This window comes from Rana temporaria, chromosome 6 (assembly GCF_905171775.1).
Source record: "Rana temporaria chromosome 6, aRanTem1.1, whole genome shotgun sequence".
NCBI classification, from domain to species: Eukaryota; Metazoa; Chordata; class Amphibia; order Anura; family Ranidae; genus Rana; species Rana temporaria.
Window position 1 is genome coordinate 53843495 of NC_053494.1, and position 25834 is coordinate 53869328.

A 25834-nucleotide genomic window follows, 5' to 3' on the forward strand; every position below is an offset into this window, starting at 1 on the left:
ACAAAGGGATGCCTAGATAAATGTTAACAGTTGACACTTGACTGCTGCTATAGCAACATTTTTGCATTTCCTTTCATCTAAGACAAATCTTTTTGTGTCTTCTTTCACAGCAGGGGTTCTTAAACTTTTTATGTTTACAGACCCCCTAAAGACTACCCAATATGTGCCCATACCAAATTCACCAGACTTTCAAAATCATTATCATCACATCTCTTATTGGGTACCAGTATGACTTGAGAATGTGTAAATAGTTTGGTTAGCTCAGTTTTATTTTACATATTGCGCGCAATCACTGGTCCCTGCTGTCTTCTGGGACGTGTGTGTCTCCCAGAAGACAGCAGGGGAGGACAGAGGCATAGGTCACCTTGATTGCCGGGGCTACCTATGCCCGGAAGTGGGAGAAATACCTGTATTACACAGGTATCTGCTCCCCACTCCCCCCTGAAAGGTGCCTAATGTGACACCAGAGGGGGGGAGGATTCCAAAAAACACTCCACTTTAAAGTTCAGTAATGCTGACAATCCTGTTCTAATTTTTTTTTTTTAAATATGCAGAATGGGACTTTGGTAAGAACCACTGTTCTAGAGTATTACAAATAATGAGTTATGCATGACACATTTAATGTCACCTGTTTCATACTGTGTAGCATACAGCAGAAAGCTGAGCGTGCCCTGTCATTATTATTATTATTCTTATACAGGATTTATATAGCGCCAACAGTTTGCGCAGCGCTTTACAATATAAGGGCAGACAGTTCAGTTACAATACAATTCAATACAGGAGGAATCAGAGGGCCCTGCTCATTAGAGATGGTTGCAGTTATGACAATCGGATATCATCTTGCTGGCTTATTCTAAAGAAAAAAAAAAACTAAGCAGGAGATTTAGCAATGCCCCAGTCCCCTCAGCAAACACAAAAATGGCAACTTGTTATGGTTTGAATTGCAGAGAACTTATTCTTGCTTTTATTTTCCCAGCTTGCGGGTTAGCAATTCCTGACTCACTTTTTTGTGTGTACTGTATTAAACTCTAAACCGTTAAAATATAAAATGTGGAAAATAAATATACAAAATGTGTTGCATGCATAGTTGTGTCTGAAGGAGGAATACATCTTAGGCCCCATCCGCCGGACCGTATCCGCGGATAAATCCTCTGCGGATTTTAATTCGATGGAGTGTACACACCATCGGATTGAAATCCGCGCCAAATTCCCATCGCGGTGACGTGTCGGGCCGTCGCCGCGATAATGACGCGGCGACGTGCGCGACGCTGTCATATAAGGATATCCACGCATGCGTCGAATCATTACGACGCATGCGAGGGATGGGTTCGGACGGATCGATCCGGTGAGTCTGTACAGACCACCGGATCGATCCGCTGGTGCCGATTCCAGCGGATAGATTTGTAGACATGTCTACAAACTTTTATCTGCTGGGATTCGGAAATATCCGCAGATAAATATCCGCTGGAACGTACACACCAGGGGATCTATCCGCTGAAACCGATCCGCTGAGATTTTTCAGCGGATGGATCCTCTCGTGTGTACGGGGCCTTACTGTCCACCATAACAATATTCTCAATTATATTCTCCCAGAATGTGGTGCAATAGCCAAAGGGACAATCTGATCAATGCTATGGGCAAAAAATAACTGTTATGCCTTCAAACACTTTTATGCATGTGTTTAATTACTAGGACATCTGATTGCATCACTTACCATGCCATGTTTTTTATTGTTTTGCCAATCCCCATCATACATTGCACCATTGGCATAGAAATATTGACCATGTCCATGACGTTGACCATTGACAAAGTTCCCAACATATTCATTTCTCAAAGAGTACTGTGATCCAGGCACTCTCTTTAAGAACCAGGTATGGGTTCCATGACCATTCTGTAAAAAAAGGTAAAAACTCGAGAAAGGCAACTGTAACAGCCATCATTTTTTTTATTTTATGCTAAAGAAGACCACGACCCAAATGTGCCCAATAATGACCCGAGTATGGGCACATTACCCATTAATATGCAGAAACTACCTTTAAGGTCGGACAAAACCGATGAGAATGGACCGAGGTTCAGTTTCATCGGTCCAAACCGACCGTGTGTACGGCCCATCGGTCTGTTTTCCTTCGGTCCAAAATTTTAAAACATGCTTCAAAACCGAACCGATGGTTAGTACAGAAAAGCATCGGTTCAAAACCCGCGCATGCTCAGAATCAAGTCGACACATGCTTGGAAGCATTGAACTTCGTTTTATTCAGCACGCCGTGTGTTTGACGTCATCGCGTTCTGACACGATCGGTTTTTGGAGCGATGGTGTGTACGCACATCAAACCATCAGGCCACTTCAGCGGTGAACCGATTCTCATCGGTTTTGTCCGACCGTGTGTACGCGGCCTAAGTGAACTTTAAGTCAGGATAAAAAAATAGAAGTTGCTTTGGCTGACTTGGTATTTAAAAGAGCATCCCAAATGTGGCTTCTCTTCTTAGTATGTCACTGACCTTGAAAAAGCAGGCAAATGAGTATTAAGGCCGGGTTCACACCTATGCAAATTGGATGTGAGTTTCTCTGCATCCAATTCGCATAGCAGGAGATTGTGACTGGCTCTCTATGGAGCTGGTTCACACATCTCCGCAGTGGCTCCGGTGTGATTTGCCCTGTGCGTCTTTTGGTCTGTTTTAGGTCCAAATTTAGCCATAAATTCAGGCTGAAATCGGACCTGAAACTGTGAATGGGGACGCACCGGACCCCTGCTGTGAGCTGTTGCATATTATAGTGTAAACCCAGCCTTATACCTTTCAGAATTTATTGATTTATTGGCTACATGCTTGCCCCAGGTCAGTACTTAGCAGGCACTTAAGTTAGGATTAAGATTGCAGTTCCTTCACCTTTAAAGCGGGGTTCCTGGCATAATTTTTTTTTTTTGGAAGGTAAAATTAATCACATTAAATAGTCCCTAAAACATATTAATAGCTCCCCAATCATTCCAGAAATTGTTGCAAACACTTGCCTTATATCCTCCAGCTCATGTTGTGGCTGTACCCATCATATGTATGGGCATGTGAAGCCCAGTTCCTTTTTCTTTCTGGTTTTCAGGGAGAGGTGCATGCTGGGCGATTTTTAGGCACAGTAATGCCCAGAGACTCCTGGGAAATGAGTGTCATAATTTCTCAGGAGGCAATGGGGTCTTAGGACAGGGAGTTGAACCACCCACGATCAGGAACTAGGCAGATTATGAAATATGCCTAGTAACATTTTTTTTTACATTAAAAGAAATAGAAAGTTCATTTTTAGGGTGGAACTCCGTTTTAAAAATCAAATTGACAGAGGCAGTTCCCCTTACGTGTTGTGTAACATAGGACACTTAAAGCGGTGGTTCACCCTCCTTAACAACAGTCTAGCATTAAATTCGGCATAGTAGCGCGAGCTACAGTATGCCTGTCTGTATTTTTTTATCCCCGTACTCACTGTGCAATTGTATATTGAAGATTCCGACTCCCGCGGGGAATGGGCGTGCCTATGGAGAGGGAGGATGATTGACAGCCAGAGTAGGTCTCGGCTCTTCACGGCGCCTGCGCACAGGCTATGCGCAGGCGCCGTGAAGAGCCAAGCCTATTTCTGCTATTTCCGGAGAAGCGTGACGTGCCAGGGCCGGCCGTCAATCACCTTCCCTCTCCATAGGAACGCCCATTCCCCGGAATCTTCAATATACAATTACACAGTGAGTACGGGGATAAAAAAAATACAGACAGGCATACTGTAGCTCGCGCTACTATGCCGAATTTAATGCTAAAGGAAAAAAAAAAAAAAAAAAATTTTTATATAGGGTGAACCCCCGCTTTAATGCCAACAGATGTAAAGATTAGATGGGGCAAAACTATAGGTACAGTAGGTAGGAATTAAACAGTATAAGTCCCAAAGTTACAGAAAACAATTAATGAGTTATGGTATGTAATTTTAGCTGTATCTACAAAACAAAATTGCAAATTGGTGGTTTTGAAATGTGTTTTCTTTTGTTTTATTTTCCAATAATGTTTATTAATTTTCTTCAAAGAAAAAAAAGGGGAATAAAACATACAAAAGTAATATCATTCTTAAGAAACGGTTTAGCGAACTGAATCGCAATACAAAGTGCCATTGCCTTTTGAGGATATAACCTCCTCTAGCACACGAAATATCACAGCATGTCGCAAGCAAAATAGACATTACTTAGCAATACATCCGATGTGTAAAAGGAAAGAAGGAGGTACAGAAATAGAAGATTTAATCCCGTGGGGGAATGACAAATAAGAAGACAGTGAGATAAGGAAGACCAAGAGAAGAAATAAAAAAGGGGGGGGGGAGAGTTGAGGCTCCGTGCTCCGTAAATATTCTACAATATCAAACCTAAAAACCGCTCGATCCAGGATCGCCTGTCAAGTAGCGAATCCATGGGTCCCAGACTCATAAAACTGCTTCATCCTATCCTGTGTAATTGCCGTTAGCCTCTCATTCAGCATAAGCCAGGACAGTTTATATTTAAGCTGATCAAATGGCAAGGCCGCCGACTTCCAATTTCTCGCTATGGTTATTTTCGCAGATGGAAATATGAATGCCACCAGTCGTCTCTGGGAGCCAGAAGCGTCAGGTACTTTACCCCCCAGGAGCGCATGTTTAGCAGATTTCACCAAATTAATCTGGGTCAGGGAATAGATGAAATTATAGACCCTGATCCAGAACCTCCGGACCCTGGGACAGGTCCACCACATATGGTAGGCGGAGCCCGTCTGGCCACATCCCCGAAAGCATTCCAGAGAAGCAGCCGGCACAAACGCGGCCAGTCTAGCCGGGACCATTCTTTTGTTTTAAAACAACAAATTTCATCATACTTTGAGTTACTCGTAACTGTGGCCAGTAGTACTGGTCTATCTTTCCCTGAATAATAAATCCTGAAATAATAATAATAGTTACTATTAGGTGGGATTGAACAGTGATTATATTTTTCAGCTATGAATATATTAGTACCTGTATGCCATTCTCCCACTGGCCTATGTATTCTTCATTGGAGATAATCCACCTCATCCTCCCCACTCCATGTAACTTGTTATTCTTCCACTGGCCTTCATAGAGGTTTCCTGACTTAAAACTGTCAAATTTGATCACATTTTCACAGTGTACTGATACAAAATTTTAAGATGACAAATACACAGTATTTAAAGAAGAATTCCAGGAAAAAAAAGGCATTTTAAAATCTGCTGGCATACAATGAATTAAAGGGGTTGTAAAGGTAAACCAGTAATTTGTAAAGAAAATAGAAAGATCTAGGAGGTGGCATATACCTTCTTGTGCTTAAAGGCGTTGTAAAGGTACAACTTTTTTTTTCCTAAATAGCTTCCTTTACCTTAGTGCAGTCCCCCTTCACTTACCTCATCCTTCCATTTTGCTTTTAAATGTCTTTATTTCTTCGGAGAAATCCTCACTTCCTGTTCTTCTGCCTGTAACTCCACACAGTAATGCAAGGCTTTCTCCCTGGTGTGGAGTGTCGTGCTCGCCCCCTCCCTTGGACTACAGGAGAGTCAGGTCGCTCTCTACTTTGCAGATAGAGAAAGGAGCTGTGTGTTAGTGGGCGTCCTGACTCTCATGTAGTCCAAGGAAGGGAACGAGCACGACACTCCACACCAGGGAGAAAGCCTTGCATTACTGTGTGGAGTTACAGACAGAAGAACAGGAAGTGAGTATTTCTCAGAAGAAATAAGGAGATTTAAAAGCAAAATGAAAGGATGAGGTAAGTGAAGGAGGACTGCACTAAGGTAAAGGAAGCTATTTAGGAAAAAAAAAGTTGTACCTTTACAACCCCTTTAAGCACAAGAAGGTATATGCCACCTCCTAGATCTTTCTTTTTTCTTTACAAATTACTGGTTTACCGAGCACCGCTAGTATAGCTTTCATTATACTACTCCGAGAGGAGAGAGAAGACTCTTTGCCCGTCCCTCCTTTTCTCTGCCCATTCACAGAAAGTTTGGGATTTTGAGAATGCTCTGTGAAAAGCTAAGAAGAGCATCTGAAAAAACGATGCCTGCTATGTAAGCATACCCCTAGCTGGGGTCCTGGAAGTGTAGTAATAGCTATACTTATGGCAAGAAAAACAAAAAAACTGCGCTACAACACAAAAAGATCACCAAGGCAGCAGCTCACGTGTGAAGTACACAAATAAACATAAAAGACAAAAAGCCGCGCCAAGAATAGATTAATAAAGTCCACTATTAGTAGATTATAAACGATGGATAAAGTCTGTGGTTTTTAAAGCAGAGGCAGGGTTGCACTCAATGATACAAAGACACTTGTTCCATATAGTGTGGCAAGACGATGTAATGATGGATGTAATTCCTCCAACACCCAGTGACATGCATGCAGTTTGTGAAATCCTCCACCTGAAAAACAAAGCCTCTTACCGGACGGTAAGAACTCAAAGCGGATGGCTTTAACCCAGCCTCGGCCTTTAATTTCTCCAGGGATCACAGATCAGGAGTCCGCAGTGTCACAATCAAAAGATCACAGTCGCTGTCCTCCTCTCAGAGATGTGACGCCATCCGCTTTGAGTTCTTACCGTCCGGTAAGAGGCTTTGTTTTTCAGGTGGAGGATTTCACAAACTGCATGCATGTCACTGGGTGTTGGAGGAATTACATCCATCATTACATCGTCTTGCCACACTATATGGAACAAGTGTCTTTGTATCATTGAGTGCAACCCTGCCTCTGCTTTAAAAACCACAGACTTTATCCATCGTTTATAATCTACTAATAGTGGACTTTATTAATCTATTCTTGGCGCGGCTTTTTGTCTTTTATAGCTATACTTATGGCGTTCGGTGAAACAGTAACTTGTAAAAAACTGAGAGACCTCTAGGAGGATGCATATAGCTCATTGAACTTTACTCCTTGCATACCAGAATATTTTAGAAAAGCATTTTTCTTTCCTGGAGTTTTTATTTACAACAATGGGTAACAAACGATATATAGACATTAGATTACATTTTTACAAATTATTTTTGCATAAAAATGAAATAAAAATGTGCAATGATCAACTTATGCATATGGGAACTGTAGTTCCAATAGGACTATGCCCCAATCAGACTTGGGCATTACAGACCACAAAAATTACCCTATATTGTTTATGGTTGTACTTGATGGACTTGTGTCTTTTTTCAACCTGACTAACTATGGGCCAGATCCACGTAGACCGGGCGCAACTTAACTTTAAGTTACACCGCCGCAATTTTTCCAAGTTAGTGCCCGATCCACAAAGCACTTACCTGGAAATTTGCAGCGGTGTAACTTAAATCCGTCCGGCGCAAGGCGGGCCCAATCCAATGGGGCGAGTCCCATTTAAATTAGGCGCGCTCCCGCGCCGGACGTACTGCGCATGCTCCGTCGGGTAAATTACCCGACGTGCATTGCGCTAACTGACGTCGCACCGATGTCATTTGCTTAGACGTTAACGTAAATGGCGTCCAGCGCCATTCACGGACGTCTTACGCAAATGACGTTGATGTTTAAATTTCGACGTGGGAACGACGGCCATACTTAACATGGCTTAAGAGAACTAGGGCTCAGCCCTAGTTTTACGCGGCGTAACCCGACGGAAACTACGTATATTTAGATCGACGGGCCATTCGGGACGTTCGGGGATCCCCGTAAGTCTTCATTTGCATATTCTACGCCGGCCGCAATGGCCTCGCCACCTAGCGGCTGGCCTAGAATTGCATCCTTAAGATCCGACAGTGTAATTCAATTACACCTGTCGGATCTTAGGGCTAGCTATGCGTAACTGATTCTATGAATCAGCCGCATAGTTAGAAACAGAGATACGACGGCGTATCAGTAAATACGCCGTCGTATCTCGTTTGTGGATCTGGCCCTATGTAACTATGGTATAGTTCATAGGTCAATTTAGAAATTTTGGTTGATAGGATATGATGTGTTACCTTATTTATGGTTGTTTATGTTCATTTAGCACAGACTCTTTTTTTTTTTTTTTTACTTCTTTTTAACATTTATAGCCCGTTTAAAAAGGATATGAAACATAAAACCAACAAAGTACAAACTCTAAAGACATGTTAAAGCAGGGGTCTCAAATTGGTGGCTCTCCAGCTGTTATCACCACATGTGTCTATTTTCATATAGAAACCAATCGATGAACATACATACCACTGTACTCCCCAGCCTTCTTTGTTATTGTGCACCCAATCCCCTTCATACCAGGATGTTTCCTCTGAATCATAATACATCACACCCTGTAATGAAAGGCATATGATTGTCAAGAATATTCATGTTGCCTGCCATTTTATCTGCTACTTGTGACGTAAAGCTGTCTGAAAACACTGGCAGGTGTGTATAAGGGCTCGTGTTGACAGGCATTGTCTTCAAACACTGTGGCCTAGATTCAGATAGAATGGTCTATCTATGTGCCGGCGTAACGTATCCCAGATCGCCGTAAATTTGGGCGCGAGTTCCGTATTTGAGAAAGAACTTGCGCCCTTAGTTACGGCGGCGTAACGTATGTTGTCCGGCGTAAGCCCGCCTAATTCAAATGTGTTTGGTGTGGGCGTGTTTTATTTAAATTCTCTGTGACCCCACGTATTTGACGTATTTCATGAACGGCGCATGCGCCGTCCGTGGAATATCCCAGTGTGCATTGCTCCAAAGTACGCCGCAACGACGTATTGGTTTCGATGTGAACGCAAATGACGTCCACCCCTATTCGCGAAAAACTTACGCAAACGACGTAACATTTTCAAAACTCGGCGCGGGAACGACGTCCATACTTAACATTAGCTACGCCTCATATAGCAGGGGTAACTTTACGCCGGAAAAAGCCTAACGTAAACGACGTAAAAAAATGCGCCGGACGGACGGACGTACGTTTCTAAATCGGCGTAAATACCTAATTAGCATATTCCTTGTGTAAATATATGGAAGCGCCACCTAGCGGCCAGCGTAAATATGCAGCCTAAGATACGACGGTGTAAGACACTTACGCCGGTCGGATCTTAGGGAAATCTATGCGTAACTGATTCTCTGAATCAGGCGCATAGATACGACGGCCCGCATTTAGAGATACAACAGCGTATCTGGAGATATGCCGTCGTATCTCGTATCTGAATCCGACCCTGTATATGCAAATGTATGCATTGGAATGGGAATTGCAGCATTTGACAAGAAAAGTTCAAACATCACCCTAAAGGGTTTGTTACCCCAACATATTTCTGGTATGTGTATGCTGTGCTATGTATAAAAAGGGTATTCTGTTATATTGTCTAATTTGTGTGAAATAATTGGTGATCCTGCCAGTCCCCCTCCTTTCGTATTTCAAACTGACCAAGCTAGGCATGGTAGTGCACCGTTCCCAGAGTGATACGTTTTCTGTCTGTGCTGGGAACACAGCCTACCTGTGCCTTTAATGGCCATGACTTGTGCTGACAAGCCCAACTGTGCAAATAAGTTTTCTGCTTCTTCTCTGCCTCTTGCTGACAACCCCCCCATGCAGTCTTCACCTCCACCTCTCTAAGCCCCTTATGCAGAGGAGAACAGAGGTCATGTGGTCACATGAAAGGAAGAAACAAAAAAGTTTACACACTCAAGCCTAGCCTTGTATTTATTTTTTTAAACTGAATGGGTTGTTTTACCAGGTAGGGGTTCACATATACTTTAATAAAACATGCTGTGTCCAAAGAACACAAACATAGGTGAAATCAAGCCTCTGAACTGCTATATGTACCATTCAATTAAAGTCAGTGAGATTTTGTCAAATGCAGGAAAACAATGCCTATCGACATGAATCTGAAAGGTATCAGAAATACTAACAGTCCTTGTTACAAAAGCAACAAATCAAATGCTATTTTTTATCCTACCATGCTTCACTGGAAACAACAAAAAAAATAGGATTTTATGTACTCACTGTAAAATCCTTTTCTCTGTCATCCATGGACGGACACAGCTTCATAAATCTTGACAAGTGGGTTATGTTCCTGTTCACAGGAGAGGATCCTATTAACAGGAACATAACCCACTTGTCAAGAGTTTGAAGGCTGTGTCCGTCCATGGACGATAAGAGAAAATAGGATTTTTTGTACTCACCGTAAAATCCTTTTCTCTGTCGTCCATGGACGGACACAGCCTTCAAACTCTTGACAAGTGGGTTATGTTCCTGTTTATAGGATCCTCTCCTGTGAACAGGAACATAACCCACTTGTCAAGATTTATGGAGCTTAGTCCGTCCATGGACGATAAGAGAAAGAAGAATTTAATTAACTGTACAACAGGAACTGCTGTTCTTTCAGACACTTTTCTGCTTGAGGCCTACTGTGTTTATTGATATGTACAGCTTACCTTGCCATGGCGTTTGCCCATACACCATTCACCAACATATGAGATCTGCTGATCACTAGATATGTAAATGCCGGTCCCATGTCTGATGCCCTCGTTCACCTGTCCTTCATAACGACTGCCATTAGGCCACTTATATATGCCATGTGCCATTGGTTTGTTCTTACAAAACTGACCCTGGAGCAAAGAATAATTAAAGCCAATTAATGTAAAATAATAATAGTTTGTAAACTTTGTGAAGTGGCCTAATGCATGGATGAGGCAGGAGTGGGAATTTTTGAATAATGGCATTACACTTCATATATTTTAGCAGAGCTTCAGATATTTTAGCAGCTAACAAGGCTATCATATATGTATTTTAAATGTGTTTCTAGCTGTTGATTGCAGCTTTGAATTAAAGGAAACCTGTCATGAGAGAAATATGGAGGCTGACATTTTTTAACTCAACAACTAAAATGGGCAGTAGCGTGGCTGTCGTACTAAACCTCTTGCTTGAAAACTTTGAGTCACTAATTCAGTAGCTAAGTACTTTTGATTTTTTTTATGTATTTTCTTATCTGTGTACTTGTTCCAGATGAGTGACTTACTGTAGTATAGAATCAGAACAACAGTCGGGAAGCGTTTTTAGAAGGGAATTTTTGAGGGCTGCAACTAACGATGATTTTCATAATCGATTAGTTTGCCGATTATTGTTTTGAATAATCTTATAATAACCTTAAAAAAGTGCGGTGTATAATTTAGTTAATATGTAAAGTTTAAAAAAAAAAGGCAATTTATTCTTAAATATCTCTATGCAGTGGTAAATCTAAATAACCAACTATATGGTTAGGGAGAAAAATCTCTAATTTACTCCGAGACTAACAGACAGAAGGGATATACTGTATATAATATTGGAGGTTGAATAAAATATCATCAGATTCAGATAAAAAATGTATTTAAAGAAATAAATAAATTCAAGATTGTTTTGTCGATTTTCAGCCAGAAGTGTAATATATGATGTATGACAGACTCCCTTGCCATAGGCGGGTGGCTTGGTAAAAGCTCCCTGCGCCTCTTGTCACTTTTGCTGGCCATACAAAAACAATGGGCTAGATTCAGATAGCCCAGCGTAATATCTCAGATACGTTACGCCGCCGTAAAGTAGGGCGCAAGTTCCGTATTCAGAAAGAACTTGCTCCCTAAGTTACGGCGGCGTAACGTATGTTGTCTGCCGTAAGCCCGCCTAATTCAAATGTGGATGATGTGGGTGTGTTTTATTTAAATTACATGTGACCCCACGTATTTGACGTTTTTTACGAACGGCGCATGCGCCGTTCGTGAAAGAATCCCGGTGCGCATGCTCGAAATTACGCCGCAAATCGTCAATGCTTTAGACGTGATTGTAACTTACGTACAGCCCTATTCGCGAACGACTTACGCAAACGATGTAAAATTTTCAAAATTTGACACGGGAACGACGTCCATACTTAACATAGGATACGCCTCATATAGCAGGGGTAACTTTACGCCGGAAAAAGCCTAACGTAAACGACGTAAAAAAATGCGCCGGGCGGACGTACGTTTCTGAATCGGCGTATCTACCTAATTAGCATATTCCTTGCGTAAATCGACGGAATCGCCACCTAGCGGCCAGCGTAAATATGAAACTAAGATACGACGGCGTAAGAGACTTACGCCAGTCGGATCTTAGCCTAATTTCGGCGTATCTTGCTTTCTGAATACAGAAAGAAGATACGCTGGCGCAGCTTTGAATTTACGCGGCGTATCAATAGATACGCCGACGTAAATTCTTTCTGAATCTAGCCCAATGTCTTCCTTCAAAAAAAGGATATCATGTTTTTATCTAAAGGCCAGAAGGGCCGGATCAGTATGGGATGTATTGGCAGAAGGAACACATTAAAATGATAGTCTTCTCTTACCTCATATATTACTCCGTCTGTCCATGTATATGTTCCTTTGCCATGCATAAGCCCCTCAGAGAATGAGCCCTGCAAATGGAGAAATGTATTACTTACTTTTCAGGCAAATACACTGGATGAAAGCAAATTGCATGTACAAGAACTCACTGTGTAAACATTTCCATCTTTATAATAAGCAACTCCTTCTCCTTCATACAGTCCATGCACCAACTCCCCTTCATACCTGTTAAAAAAGGATGAAAAAAATAGAAATAGTAGTGTACTTTGTGTACAACAGAATTATACATTCCTTAAAATACACAATTTAGATATTTTATGTTTTTTTTTTCAATTTCTTTACTTTCAAAATAATTTTCCTCTACATTTATACAAAACAGGGGAAATAATCATCTTAACACAAAAAATCAGAATACATTCAATGTTCTTATTACAGTGCAATCTCTCTTTCCGTTCGTCTCAATAACAACAACAAAAAAGAAATAGGTAGATTCAGTAAGATTGCCGCAACTTTGCGGCGGCGTAGCTTAAGGAATTTAAGCTACGCCGTCGTAAGTTAGCGAGGCAAGTACATGATTCACAATGTACTTGCCTGCTAAGTTACGGTGGCGTAGCCTAAAGCGGGGGGCGTAAGGGCGCCTAATTCAAATGTGTTTGGGGGGGCGTGTTTTATGTTAATAGTGCTTGACCTTACGTTTTTTACGTTTTTTTTAAACTGCCCATGCGCCGGGCGCCTACATTTCCCAGTGTGCATTGCGGCTAAGTACGCCGCACGGGCCTATTGATTTCGACGTGGACGTAAACTGCGTAAATCCCGATTCACGGGCGACTTACGCAAACGATGTAAAAAATTTGAATTTCGACGCGGGAACAGCGGCCATACTTAACATTACTATTCCATTAGGGCTAAGCTCTAACTTTAGGCGGCCTATCTCTAACGTAAACGGCGTAAAAGTACTGCGTCGGCCGGGCGTACGTTCGCGAATCAGCGTATCTACTCATTTACATATTATACGCCGACAGCAATGGAAGCGCCACCTAGCGGCCATCCGAAATATTGCAATCTAAGATAGGACGGCGCAAGCTGTCCTATCTTAGATATGTTTGAGCATACACTTAAACATAAGTCGGCTTAGATTCTGAGTTAGGTCGGCTTATCTACTGATAAGCCGGCCTAACTCTTACTGAATCTACCTAAAAGAATGCAAAAGAGAGAAGAAAAAAAAGGAAAAGAGAAGAAACTAAACAATAACATTCCTACCATTGGAATCTGTTCATCTCCCCCATTAATTCCCGCCCTCCCATTCTTCCGAGCCGAGAGCGTGGCCCCTTAACTCCCAATATTGGTTCATGGCAAGAGGGGGAGAGCTCTACGGGGGGTGGTCTTTAATCTCGTTTAAAAAACAAAAAACTTCAGATTTCCTAATGTCCGGTCATGGGCGGACGCTCTCCCATATGCTTCCATTTTATTTTAACCCACTCCCTGTTCACTCTCCCCTCTTGGTTCTTATAGTTCCTTATCCATATATTCATTCCCAAGTTCTCCCTCCCCAACCCTATCCATTATCCAAAATTAATCAAACCAATAAAAAAAAAAAAAGAGGCATATTTTATGGTTTACCTTGCTAAGCCTTACCTTAGAGCCCAAACACAGCCAAAAGTTAGCTCCTCTTGTAGGTTTTTATTGCCATCTGTGTCCCTATTGCTTAAGGTTTCCCTCACTTCTTGTCAGTACAAGTAGTGACTAGAAATGTCCAAAAGGGATGCAGACAAAATCAAAAACACATTTTAAGTTGAATAAAGTTGCAGCCCCCAGATTTCTATGGGGCTGCCTGAGGTAGATGAGCTCCATAGGCATCTATGGGACTGCACTGCACGGGCACAGCCAGTAGAGGGAGGCTTTCACAGCTGTATGTAAACAAACAACATAGGCCAAACTGTAGGTGTTGGATCTTAGTAAGAATACATCTGTGGAAGGGGAGGGTGGGATTTGTAGGTCTGGGTAAAGGGACAAAAAAGAATAAGGCCAGCCAAACATGGTTCGAATCTCAGCTGGTTCAGCAGGAACCAGCCGGGATTTGAACTGTTAATGGACAGGCTGAATGTGCCAAGTTGATCGATCAACTGCTGGATTCTCAAGCCTGACGGATTCTCTTGTGATTATCGCTAGCGGCTGCTATAGCCAGTAGTAGTGATAATCACAGTCTTCTTCCAGCGGAGACAGCTTCCCCTGCCTGTGCATGCCAGGAGAAGACAATTGCTGATTCCCCTGTCAACACTGTCTGTCTTAAAGGGGTTGTAAAGTTTTGTTTTTTATTTTCTAAATAGGTTCCTTTAAGCTAGTGCATTGTTGGTTCACTTACCTTTTTCTTCAATTTCCCTTCTAAATGTTTTTTTTTTCTTTGTCTGAATTTCTCACTTCCTGTTCCTCCTCAGTAAGCTTGTCCTCCATCATCGGAGCCGTTCTGGCTGGGGGTTAGTCAGCATGCTCGCCCCCTCTCTTGGGACTACATCCCTGCGGGGAGATGCACAGCTCTTGAAGATCATACCAGGGTTATGGTAGCTAACTGCTGCCATAATAGAAGTATTCCTTTTTCAGTCAACGTAAAACGCTGCAGGGATGTAGTCCCAAGGGAGGGGGCGAGCATGCTGACTAACCCCCAACCAGAACGGCTCGGATGATGGGGCAAGCTTACTGAGGAGGAACAGGAAGTGAGAAATTCAGACAAAGAAAAAAAACATTTAGAAGGGAAATTGAAGAAAAAGGTAAGTGAACCAACAATGCACTAGCTTAAAGGAACCTATTTAGAAAATAAAAAACAAAACTTTACAACCCCTTTAAGACAGACAGTGTTGACAGGGGAATCAGCAATTGTCTTCTCCTGGCAACCTATTTAGAAAAAAAAAATGAACCTTTACAACCCCTTTAATAACCTGTAGTTGTAGAAAAAAAATTGTGCCATGTAAGGCCGACCTAAGGGTACTTTGTCCAAAAGTGACCCATATCATTTCTCATCTAACAGTAATGCCGCATACACACGATCGGTCCATCCGATGAGAACGGTCTGATGGACCGTTTTCACTGGTTAAAAAAAACGATTGTGTCAGAACGCGGTGACGTAAAACACAACGACGTGCTGAAAAAAAACAAAGTTCAATGATTCCAAGCATGCGTCGACTTGATTCTGAGCATGCGTGGGTTTTTAACCGATGGTTGTGCCTACTAACGATCGTTTTTTTTTCTATCGGTTAGGAATCCATCGGTTAAATTTAAAACAAGATTGCTTTTTTTTAACCTATGGATAAATAACTGATGGGGCCCACACATGATCGGTTTGGTCCGATGAAAACGGTCCATCAGACCATTCTCATTGGTTTGACCGATCGTGTGTACGCGGCATAACTGTGTACAGAGGCTGTCGTAGGTTTTTTATTGATCCCGCTCTTATGTCACAGCTCTCTAGAAATCTCTAGATAACAGTTGTGAAAACTCTGCACAACAACATAAAATAGATAACTAAGAAAAACAATAGGCTACAATTGCTGTATAAGAAAATGACAGAAGAAGGTAATTGCTTTCACCAAATCCTTTAGCATAAAACAATAAGGATGAACTTACTTTTCTATAATAACCTGAGTTGGAACAGGTTCCTCATACAGCGCTGGAGAAGGGACAATGGTAGGCACATCGGTGGGGGGCTCCTCACTCTTTGCAGGCTGGTCCTCAGAAACAATTTTAGGGGAAGGAGGAGGAAGTTCTTCAGTTGGAGAAGCAGATACAGATGAGATCTTGGAGTTTGAATCTTCAGAGGTATCCACTGACAACTTGTCTGCCTTTTTCTCATTCTTTTTCTTAATTTTCCCCATATTCGGAATTCTTAATCACCATCAATCACTAAAACTTGCAGAACACACAAATTTATTACAAATCACAATTAGTATTGACAGTAAAATAAATTATATAACCATGTAATGCACTGCATATGTCTCTGTAAAAAAAAAAATATATATATATATATATATATATATATATATATATATATATATATATATTAAAATAAAATTGTTATTTGAAAAAAAAAAAAAATAATTATAGCCTGATCCTAATTTCTCAGGCTACTAGAAATGTCCAGATTTATTGGTAATAGAAAACTGCAGAGTGGGAAACCTAAACTGCTGCGTTATAAATGAGCCTCTTATCTAAAAAAATACATACATCTTAGCATTAGGAAAAACCTATCCTGAAGAAAATATATTGGCTGCCATTGCTGAAAAGGTTTGCTGCTACTCTTGTGAAGTCAAAGAAAAGAAGAGGTGGTTGGGACTTTGAATGAGGTATGCATGAGAGAACTCAAAGATCAGACAGTGTAATGCCGCGTACACACGATCGGTCCATCCGATGAGAACGGTCTGATAGACCGTTTTCATCGGTTAACCGATGAAGCTGACTAATGGTCCCTCACGCCTACACACCATCGGTTTTGACCGATGAAAACGGTCCATCAGACCATTCTCATCGGTTTAACCGTTTGTGTGTACGCGGCATTATATGGATGCATTTATTTGTCTAAAACACATAGCAGAGCATGTGATTTCGAATGTAAACATAAAAGTAAACATACACGACAGTGCATATAAAAAGCATGATGCAAAAACCATAAACATTGTATAACAACTTATTCCTCGTATTATTTAAAAATATAGGGGTAGATTCAGGGAGAAGATACGACAGCGTATCTCCTGATACACCATCGTATCTGTGAGTCCGGCCGGTCGTATCTATGCGCCTGATTCATAGAATCAGTTACGCATAGATTTCACTAAGATCCGACCGGCGTAAGTGTTTTACACCGTTGTATCTTAGGCTGCATATTTACGCTGGCCGCTAGGTGGCGCTTCCATAGATTTACGCGAGGAATATGCAAATGAGCTAGATAATACCAGTTACTCACCGGTAGCTGTTTTTTTATGAGTCTTACAGGACGGCACCTTGAGAGTAGACTGGCTTCACCTGACAGGAAACACAATCAAAAAGAGGTTTAAAAACCCCGCCCCTCCCCGTGCACCTCAGTTCGTGATAAAGTAACCATCATAAGAGCACGGGAACCAGTATATGAAAATACAAACCATACCAAGTCATCAGGGTGGGAAATAGGCCTGCCGTCCTGTAAGACTCATAGAAAAACAGCTACCGGTGAGTAACTGGTATTTTCTCGAGTCGTCTTCCAGGACGGCACCTTGAGAGATAAGCAAGTAACCCTCAGGCCTACCTTAGGGCGGGACCACTGCCTGCAGGACTCTTCTGCCAAACGTCAAGTCTTGGGGTGACAGGAGTTCCACTCGGTAGTGTTTTAGAAAGGTGTTCTGGCTTGACCACGTTGCTGATCTACAGATTTGTTCCACTGAAACTCCTGCTCTCTCTGCCCAGGAGGTTGCTATAGATCTCGTTGAATGTGCCTTGACTTTAGGTACTGTTTTGCCAGCCTTACTGTATGCTACTGAAATTGCCTGTCTTATCCATCTAGATATGGAGGCTCTAGATGCTTGGCAACCCTTTTTCTGTCCTGAAAAGTTGATTAGCAAGTGTGATGAGCGTCTGAACTCGCTCACCCTTTCTAAATAAATTAACAAACAGCGTCTTACATCCAAACAATGAAAGGTTCGTTCTCTTTCATTCTGTGGGTTTGCGCAAAAAGAAGGAAGTATAATTTCTTGTGACCTATGAAACTTCGTTGCCACCTTAGGTAGGTACAGGGGATCCTGACTTAGGACTACCCTGTCCTCGAATAAACGAAAATAAGGCTCTTTGAGAGCGCTTGCATGTCTCCTATTCTTTTGGCCGTGGTGATGGCCAAAAGAAAGGAGAATTTAAATACTAACAGCCTAACCGGAATGCTGTCTATCGGTTCAAACGGAGGTTTGGATAGCTGGTCTAACACCAGGGAGAGGTCCCAAGGGGGAACTCTGGATATCTGTATAGGTGACAACCTATCCCTGGCCGTCAGGAACCTCTTAATAAGAGGATCCAGAGCCAGCCTCTTGTCTAAAAAGTAGGACAAGGCAGCAACCTGTACTCTTAGGGTTCTCGTAGCTAGACCTAGATCTACCCCTTCCTGAAGGAACTCCAAGATAACTGATATTTCAGGTAGTGGAGCTTGTCTTGCCGCGCACCAGCGTGAAAACACTCCCCAGGTCTTGGCATAGATCTTCCTGGTAACTTCCTTACGACTCGCTAAGAGGGTATCTATTACCTTCTCTGAGCAACCCTTCCGCTGCAGGTTCCACCTCTCAAGTACCAGGCCATCAGACTGAAAAAGCCTGGCTCTGGATGAAAGATCGGCCCCTGCCGCAGAAGGTCCACCCGGACCGGGAGAGGGAGGGGAGGAAGGACTGACCACTGTTCTAACATTGGAAACCAAGATCTTTTGGGCCACCAGGGAGCGATCAGGATCAGCTTCCCTTGTGAACGACTCAGTTTTTGCAATACCCTCGGGATCAGATTCAGGGGAGGGAAGGCATAGGCTAGGTAAAATGTCCAGGCCTGGGCCAACGCGTCCACACCCTCCGATCCCTGATCCCGGGAGAGGGAGAAGAACCTTTCTATCTTCTTGTTCCTCCTGTGAGCAAAGAGGTCTATTTCTGGGATGCCGAAATGATGACATACCCAATCGAAGACCTCCTGACTTAGTTCCCACTCTCCCTGGAGAATGGGTTGGCGGCTTAGAAAGTCCGCTTCTAGGTTTAGGACTCCCCTGATGTTAACTGCTGACAGGGAGCGGACCCTCTGTTCTGCCCAGCCTAGAATTTCTAGGGACAACCTTAGGAGCGAACGGGACCTGGTGCCTCCCTGATGGTTCAGAAACGCCACCGTGGTCGCGTTGTCAGAGAGAATTTGTATTTCTTGGTTCAGGATTCTCTCCTCGAACGCTTCCAAGGCTCTTCCGACCGCTGATAATTCTCGGAAGTTGGAAGACGACTCCCTTTGGTGTCGATCCCAGGAACCCTGGGCCTGTAGGCCTGCCATGTGGGCTCCCCATCCCCAGGAGCTGGCATCCTTGGTTATCCTGAGGGGGTTTGACTGGTTCCACTGAAGGCCTCTTCCCAAGTTCCGAGGAATGAGCCACCACTCTAGAGTGTTCTTTACCGACTCTGGAATGGAGACCCTGGAGTCTAGGGATGTTTCCTTCCCGTCCCAGGAGGAGAGGAGGAAGGCCTGTAGTGGCCTGTAGTGGAGCTGGGCCCACGGAACTGCTGGGATGCATGAGGTCATAAGTCCCAACAACCTCATGATCTCCCTGAGTGAAATATCTGCTGTTCCCCTGACAGACCTGACCACTGAGATGAGTCTCTTGACCTTGTCTACTGGTAGGAGAAGCTTTTTCTCTAAGGAATCTATTAAGAATCCCAGATAGATCTTTTTCTGTTCTGGGAGGAGAGAAGATTTTTCTCTGTTTATAATCCATCCTAAGGATTCCAGTGTAGTCAGGACGGTGGTCAGGTCCGTGAGAAGAAGTGCTCGACTGGGATTGAACAGCAGCAGATCGTCGAGGTAGGGAACAAGGGAGATGCCCTTCAGATGTAGAAAGGTGACCACCTCTGCTAGCACCTTCGTGAAAACTCTTGGGCTGGAGGCAAGCCCAAAGGGAAGAGCGGTGAATTGCCAGTGTTAGATCCCCTGAGGGGAAACAATGGCGAATCTCAGGAATCTTTGATGGTCCTGGTAAATGGGGACATGGAGGTAGGCGTCCTTCAGGTCTATGGTTATCATAAATACCCCTTCTAAAAGAAGTCCTTTGAGACTGTAAATGTTCTCCATGCGGAACCTCTTGTTGAGGAGATAAGTATTCAGGGGTTTTAAGTTGATGATTAGACGGAATTTTCCCGAGGGTTTTGGTACTACGAGGATGTGAGAGTACACCCCCTGACCCTGTTGGTCTACCGGAACTGGGACTATGACCCCCTGTTGTGCTAGGTCTGACACATTCCCTAGAAGGCTTGCCGCTTTGAGGGGATTTTGGGGTAAATGAGTGAGGAGGAAAATTGGTGGGGGAAGATGGCGGAATTCCAATCTGTAGCCTTCCTTCACTATCTGCAAAATATGAGGACTCCGTGTTATGCTTTCCCAAGCTGGAAGAAATCGGGAGAGCCTTCCCCCGACTCTCGAGTCACTTGGAGTCTTTCCCAGCGGGTTTAGGATCAGGGAAAAGGATTCCCCCTTTTGGTTTATCCTTTCCTGTGATCCACCTCCTATTAAAGGCCGCTCTTCGGTCTGAAGGTCGGTTTTTATTCTGGGGGCCTCGAAAAAATCTCCTCCTATTTTGTTTAGGTTTGGGAGGGAACCGTTTACCCTTTTCTGAGGCCCTAGTTAGAGCCTGGTCTAAACCTGTCCCAAAGAGGAGGGATCCCTCAAAGGGCAGGGCACAGAGACGGGATTTGGAGGCCAAATCTCCTTCCCATGTTTTGAGCCATAGTGCCCTTCTTGAGGCGTTAATAAGAGCGCCCGTTTTAGCAGAGGCTCGAGCGGACTCAATTGATGCGTCTGCTAGATAGGCGACAGCGCTACCTATGACTCTAAGGGAATCTCGGATATCCTTAAACTTTGAAGTCTGCGGGATATGTTCCAACATCCTGGATAGCCAGGTATCCGTATTCCTGGCAATGCAGGATGAGGCCAGGGCGGGCCCAAGGGCTGCCGCATTAGCCTCCCAGGCCCTGCGAAGGGAGGTCTCTGCCCGTCTGTCTAGTGAATCCTTTAAATTCCCAGCATCCTCAAAGGAAAGGTCAGACTGTCTAGACAGTTGAGCTAGGGAAGCGTCTAGTTTAGGGACTTTGAAAAATTTGTTTTCTAGTTCCTCCTTAAAGGGACAGCGCCTTTTCCAGGTTTTGTACCTTAGTAACTTCTTTTCAGGCCACTCTCTTAGAACTAAGTCCTGAAGAGATTGGTGAACTGGGATAACCTTTGGCTGGGGTTTAGCCAAACCCTGGTACATCTTATCCTGTGCTGACACTAGTTCGGCCGGCTGCTGAATCCCCTCAGAGGTATAGATAGCCGCCAGTAAACCACCCATGTCATCCGCTGAAAAAATGAATTTGCCTGATCTAGCATCTTCATCCTCCTCATCTGTCTGGCTATCAATGAGACCTTCTTCCTGAGCCTCTGAATCCTCAGAGTCTGACAGAAGAACGTCCCTAGCCCTCAACAATTTTGGAGCCGAGGTGGATAAGCTTTCCTGTGAGGAGGGTCCAGCTGCTAGGGGATCAGGTTCTTTGGTTTTTAAGACTTCCTTAAACTCTTTTAATGTGGAAAGCATCTCTGACTGAACCGTCAGGAATTCTTTCATTATTAGCGAAGCTTCCTTCCCTGTGAGTTTTTGAATGCACTTAGCACACAAAAGCTTGGAATAGTCTGTGGCTAGCTTAATGCTACAATTCCCACATCTTTTAGCTTTAGATGTATGTTTAGCAGAAATACTAGAAGCCTCCCCCTGGGCAGTAACCTCTTCCCCTGAAAGTAAAAGACAAGGCTTTAATACAAAAGGAGTAGGGGAAGGGAAGGGGGGTGTGTGGGGAATAAGGACCCAGTCCAAGTGCCCCAATGAAGTTTTTTAGAGGTAGACTCACCCCTGGTGGGTTCCTCTGCAGCAGCGGTTAGTGCCGGGCGGTCCTCACGCTCCATGGCACCGTCGAATCGGGCGCCACTCTCTCCCCTGCTGCGCTCCGTGCGTGTGAGCTAACGCCGATGGCGGCCGCCATTTTGGTGAAGACCGGAACCGGAAGTGCGTCATCACCATGCGCCGCCATCGACGCAGCGTCGAAATGCTGGCTCCACCGAGAAACGAGCCTGGGAGAACAGCAGCCGAGTCCACAGCGCGGAGATGCGTCTTTACCCGGCCCAGCAGGTAGGAGGACGCTCGGGAGAGAGGGATTCCAGCCACCTAGGTGTTCTGAGGTAGCCACTATCCCAGATACACCTAGCAGGGGGGGGTTTCCAAAACAAAGTTTTCCTTCAGCTCCCCCCCCCCCTCAATATGGGGAGACCCTCTGGACAGGCAATAGCCACACTGAGCTCAAGGCCTCCCAGGACCCATGGCTCATATTCCAAGAGGGGGACCACCAGCCCCAGGCCTTAGGTCTTTTTAGAAAACAAAAAAACGTTTCGCTGGGGGAAACACAATCATGAACTGAGGTGCACGGGGAGGGGCGGGGTTTTTAAACCTCTTTTTGATTGTGTTTCCTGTCAGGTGAAGCCAGTCTACTCTCAAGGTGCCGTCCTGGAAGACGACTCGAGAAACACCGATTCAGAAACGTCTGTCCGGCCGGCGCATTTTTTTACGTCGTTTACGTTAGGCTTTTTTCGGCATATAGTTACCCCTGCTATATGAAGCGTATCCTATGTTAAGTATGGACGTCAGTCCCGCGTCGAGTTTTGAAAATTTTCCGTTGTTTGCGTAAGTAGTTCGCGAATAGGGCTGGACGTAATTTACGTTCACGTCGAAAGCAATGACGATTTGCGGCGGAATTTCGAGCATGCGCACTGGGATTTTTTCACGAACGGCGCATGCTGTCTGGGAAGAGGTTAACATCTTGGGGTAAAAAAGGGATTATGTATGTGCCTAACAAGCGTAATGTGTGTATTATGTGCTGCTTTTTACAAAAAATCTATTTGTTCTTTGTCCCTGCTTTGCAGGGAGAAGAATCAGAGAGATTGTTCCCTCTGTACAGAGTCCTGTGTTGTTTGTCAACACAGGGCTCTGGGCTGTAATAGGACACAGCTCATCAGCAGATCACAGCCATAAATTATTTGCCGGAACCTGCTGACAGAATACCACTGTGTTTAATCACAGTGGGAGTCGGCGGAAGGCACTAGAAGAGAGGCCAGCAATGTACAGAAAGAGGCCAGCAAAGTACAGAAAGAGGCCAGCAAAGTACAGAAAGAGGCCAGCAATGTACAGAAAGAGGCCAGCAAAGTACAGAAAGAGGCCAGCAATGTACAGAAACGACGCTGTGCCTGCAGGAGCCACCAGCCCCCCAGGGTACAATGTGGGTGGTCACTTCAGGCTGGCCCCTTTTGCAGGTATAGCATGTAAAACATTGAAAAGAAGTGTCTATACTATTTTAGGCACTGCCGAGTTTGCAGAGGCCGATTTTCTGGCAAAAAAATTAAACCCTCCTATCCTATACAGCCAAGGAAGCTGCTTCTGTTTGATCTGCAACTGCCATGGTGGTACACATGTGATCAGTTATGACACCAGCCATTTGATGGTTTGACAGTTTGGTTGAGGACACAATCAAATGTAACAGTTAGGAATTCTGGCATTCCAGGAATGTAACTGTTTTTTGAAACTGATAAATTGATGGGTTTGGTTTAAATTTATGATTTACTGCTGTTCAGGTGCTCTGGGCTTCAACAAAATGGCCTAGAGTAAGAAGAAACAGGAGCAATGCTGGAGGAAGTTTACAGCAAACACTAATGTTGGTAGCATAATTATTAATGCGGAATGTATGTTCCTTGCTAAAGAACTTTATTTTTTTATCAAGTTGTTATGGGTAGAGTTTTGCTTTAACCCAGTCCATCCAGTTCAACCAACAGAGAAGAAAAAGAAAACAACAACACACAAATCGAAAACCTCCATATACACTACCCTATACTCACTGTTGATCCAGAGGAAGGCAAAAAAAAAACAATAAAACATGAGCCGATATTCCCTGGATCAACTTTACCTATATTAGTATCCAGTTATATTATATACATTTAGGAAAGAATTAAAATGGCCCCGGACCATTAAGCTGGCCAAAGATCAGGCCACTTTTTGCGATTTGGCACTGCGTCACTTAACTGACAATTGCGCGGTCATGCGATGTGGCTCCCAAACAAAATTGACGCCCTTTTTTTCCCACAATTAGAGCTTTCTTTTGGTGGTATTTGATCACCTCTGTGGTTTTTATTTTTTGCGCTATAAGCAAAAATAGAGCGACAATTTTGAAAAAAAAAAATCAGTATTTTTGCTATAATACTTTTTGCTATAATAAATATCCCCAAAAAATATATAAAAAAAAAAAACATTTTCTTTCCTCAGTTTAGGCCGATACGTATTCTTCTACATATTTTTAGTAAAAAAAAAATCACAGTAAGCGTTGATTGGTTTTGCCTCTACAAAATAGGGGATAGTTTTTTGTCATTTTTACTAATAATTTTTTTTTTTACTAGTAATTTTTTACAGCAGTGCACATCGGACACTTTTGACACCATTTTGGGACCATTGTCATTTTTACAGCGATCAGTGCTATAAAAATGCACTGATTACTGTAAAAATTACACTGGCAGTGAAGGGGTTAACATGTAGGGGGCGCTGAAGGGGTTTAGTGTGACCTGGGGAGTGATTCCTACTGTTAGGGGGCGTGGCTTGCCGTGACACGTCACTGATCGCTGTTCCTGATGACAGGGAACAGACAATCAGTGACATGTCACTAGGAAGAACGGGAGATATTGTGTTTACACTGACATCTCCCTGTTCTTTAGCTCTGTGACCTGATCGCGGGACACCGGCGGACATCGAGTGTGGTCCCGTGCACACCACACGGCCGGCAAATAAAAGGGGACGTATATATACATCCCTTCTGCCCAGCCGTGCCATTCTGTCGACGTAAATAGGCGTGCGGCGGTCTTTAAGCGGTTAAAGCGGAACTTTACCTATAATAAACTGATAAAAAATAATGTTCTTTAGCAAGGAAAATACATTCCACAATAATAATTATTGTACCAAAATGAGTGTTTGCTGTTAATTGCCTCCAGCATTGCTCCTCTTTCTTCTGGCTGGAGGCTGTCATTGTGCAGTAAATCATAAAGCGGAACTAAACCCATCGATTTAACAGTTTGAAAACAGTTACATTCTTAGAATGCCAGGATTGCTAACTGTCACATCTGCTTGTGTCCTTAACCAAACTGCCAAACCATCAAATAGCTGATGTCATTACTGACCACATGTGTAGCACCATGGCAGTTGCAGATCAAACAGAAGCAGCTTCCTTGGCTGTATAGGATAAGAGGGTTAAGCCTGGGTTCACACTGATATGAATTTACAGCGGGTTTGATGGCAGGAACACATAGATCCGCAGGTCGTGTAAAAAGCATAGTATTCCATGGCTTTGGTTCACATCTATGCGTTGCGAATTTGGTGCTAAAAAAAAAAAGTGTCCTGTGCGTGTTGACTGCGGATGCGATGCGAATGGTGCAGTGCAAATTTTATCTTCATAGGCTTCAATTGAACTTGCAATAAACTCGCAGCACACAGTTTACATCTCAGTGAATTATTTACTGTCTGCCTCCTGAAATATTTGTGGCAAAATCGCACCTCGCACAGGACAAAAAAAGGAGTTCCAGCCTGTAAAAAAAAATTAAAAATTAAAGGTCAGCAGCTACAAATACTGTAGCTGCTGATTTTTAATATAAGGATACTTACCTGTCCAGGTAGCCCGCAATGTCAGCACCCCAAGTCGACTCGTCCCTCGGTTCCAGGTGCAGGCGCCGGCATCCTTACTAAGAAAAACAGGCAGT

At 43.5% G+C, this 25834-nt stretch overlaps 1 protein-coding gene across 1 annotated transcript in view; it reads right to left on the minus strand.

Moving 5' to 3' along the window:
• LOC120943478 (radial spoke head 10 homolog B-like) overlaps nucleotides 1-25834 on the minus strand; it is a 62078-nt gene that overhangs the window by 35052 nt on the left and 1192 nt on the right. Inside the window, exons 2-8 of the mRNA XM_040356804.1 lie at nucleotides 15899-16180; nucleotides 12430-12505; nucleotides 12283-12351; nucleotides 10367-10540; nucleotides 8186-8271; nucleotides 5003-5123; nucleotides 1715-1891 (exon numbers count right to left, since the gene is read on the minus strand). Of these exons, the coding sequence (XP_040212738.1) occupies nucleotides 1715-1891; nucleotides 5003-5123; nucleotides 8186-8271; nucleotides 10367-10540; nucleotides 12283-12351; nucleotides 12430-12505; nucleotides 15899-16146 (951 nt within the window). The 5' untranslated portion in view covers nucleotides 16147-16180. The remainder of the gene's footprint in view (nucleotides 1-1714; nucleotides 1892-5002; nucleotides 5124-8185; nucleotides 8272-10366; nucleotides 10541-12282; nucleotides 12352-12429; nucleotides 12506-15898; nucleotides 16181-25834) is intronic.